This window comes from Nestor notabilis, unplaced genomic scaffold (assembly GCF_000696875.1).
Source record: "Nestor notabilis isolate BGI_N333 unplaced genomic scaffold, ASM69687v1 scaffold32637, whole genome shotgun sequence".
In the NCBI taxonomy this organism is placed as follows: Eukaryota; Metazoa; Chordata; class Aves; order Psittaciformes; family Psittacidae; genus Nestor; species Nestor notabilis.
The window spans coordinates 1-1,709 of NW_009936556.1; the positions used below are offsets into that span (position 1 = coordinate 1).

General features: G+C 55.6%; 1 protein-coding gene across 1 annotated transcript in view; it reads right to left on the bottom strand.

The window, feature by feature from the left end:
* Positions 1 to 33: 33 nt before the first annotated feature.
* The window catches only part of ILVBL (ilvB (bacterial acetolactate synthase)-like), a gene marked incomplete at its 3' end in the record, with an annotated part of 2,340 nt that continues 664 nt past the window's right edge, over positions 34 to 1,709 (bottom strand). The window contains exons 3-6 of the mRNA XM_010018400.1: positions 1,100 to 1,227; positions 507 to 645; positions 211 to 322; positions 34 to 133 (exon numbers count right to left, since the gene is read on the bottom strand). Coding sequence (XP_010016702.1) covers positions 34 to 133; positions 211 to 322; positions 507 to 645; positions 1,100 to 1,227 — 479 coding nt within the window. The remainder of the gene's footprint in view (positions 134 to 210; positions 323 to 506; positions 646 to 1,099; positions 1,228 to 1,709) is intronic.

Genomic DNA, 1,709 nt, shown 5'->3' on the forward strand with positions numbered 1-1,709 from the left:
CCCCAGTCCATGGAGGGATCGCCCATATCCCACCTCATCCTCGGTGGCCAACGGCACCTTCACTGGCAATGGGGACACATCCCTGGGGTCCCAGGCACCGGCAAAGAGGTTCCGGATGTAGTTTTGGAGGTACCTAAGGAAGGGTGGGGGGATTTTGGGGTGCTGGGACCCATTTGGAGGTGCTGGGACCCATTTGGGGGTGCTGCTCACCATTGAACCACCTTTCCCCGCAGCCCCCGGGCACTCTTGGTGCCACCGATCTCCTTCTCCACCACATGGAAGGGGTAGAGGACATCAATGGGGAGCTCCACGAAGACAGGTCCTATGGGATTGGGGTGCAAGGGGGAGGACCCCAATGTCACCCCCAAACCACTTCTGGGGCTTAAAACCCCCTAATTCCAACAACGTTACCCCAAAAACCCCATCGGGTGACCCATATGGGGGATGAAACCCACCACCAAGTGTCCTGGGGCTGGTTTTGGGGTGCCACCACCCCAATTCCTTACCAGGGGTCCCCGACTGCGCGGTGGCGATGGCTTTGCGGAGCGTGGGGACAATGTCCCGCACGGTTCGCACGGAGGTGGTCACTTTGCAGAGGGTCCTGAAGAGCGAGAGCTGGTCAATGTCCTGCAGAGCTCCTCGACCCTGTGGAGATGAGGACTACGAGGTTTGAACCCCCCAAAAATGAGTGAAGAACCCCCAAATTGGGTGAAGAACCCCCCAAAGTGGATGAAGAATCCCCCAAAATGGGTAAAGCACCTCCCAAGAATGGGTGAACACCCAAAAATGGGTGAAGAATCCATAAAACAGGTGAAGAACCCCCAAGAATGGGTGAAGAACCTACAAAAAATGGGTGAAGAACCCCCCAAAGTGGAGGAAGAATCCCCCAAAATGGGTGAAAAAAAAAACCAAAATGGGTGAACACCCCAAAACGGGTGAAGAACCCCCCAAATAGGTGAAGAACCCCCCAAAATAGGTGAAGAAACCCCCAAAATGGATGAAGAAACCCCCCAAAATGGATGAAGAAGCCCCAAAATGGGTGAAGAACCCCCAAAGCAGATGAAGAACCCCCCAAAATGGATTGGTTTTGGGGTCCCACCTTCTGCAGGGAGGCGGCTGCACCCCCGATGAGCAGCAACGGGGACTCGGCCATCTGGGCGTTCTTGACGGCCGTCACCGTGTTGGTGACACCAGGACCCGCGGTGACAACGGCGACACCGATGCGACCTGTGGGGAGGCCAATGGGGACCATCTGAAGGCCAAGTTATGGTCAAGGGGTTCAGGGCATGTTTGGTTGCTCATGAAGATGGGAGCCAAGTGGATGGATTAGGTCCTGGAGGGCAAAAATAGGGACAAAAGGCACCATGGAAGGACCTTGGACACCCATAAAGTCCTTGACGTGGCTCCATTGGGACCCCACCGAGCTGCAACACCCCAATATCCTCCATTCATTGGGGCAGAAGAAGGTGCTGGCCATGGATGGGGTCATCTTCTCCTCATCCCATCCTCATCAGAGCTGCCAAGTTATCTCCAGAGGGAATAAATGGGGTCAAAGCCATCCATGGAAGGACCTTGGACACCCAGAGTCATTAAACCCTCTTGGCTTAACTGGGACACCTCAAACCCCTCCATCCATTGGGGCAGGAGAAGGTGCTCACCATGGATGGGGTCACCCCAAACCCCTCCATCCATTGGGGCAGGAGAAGGGG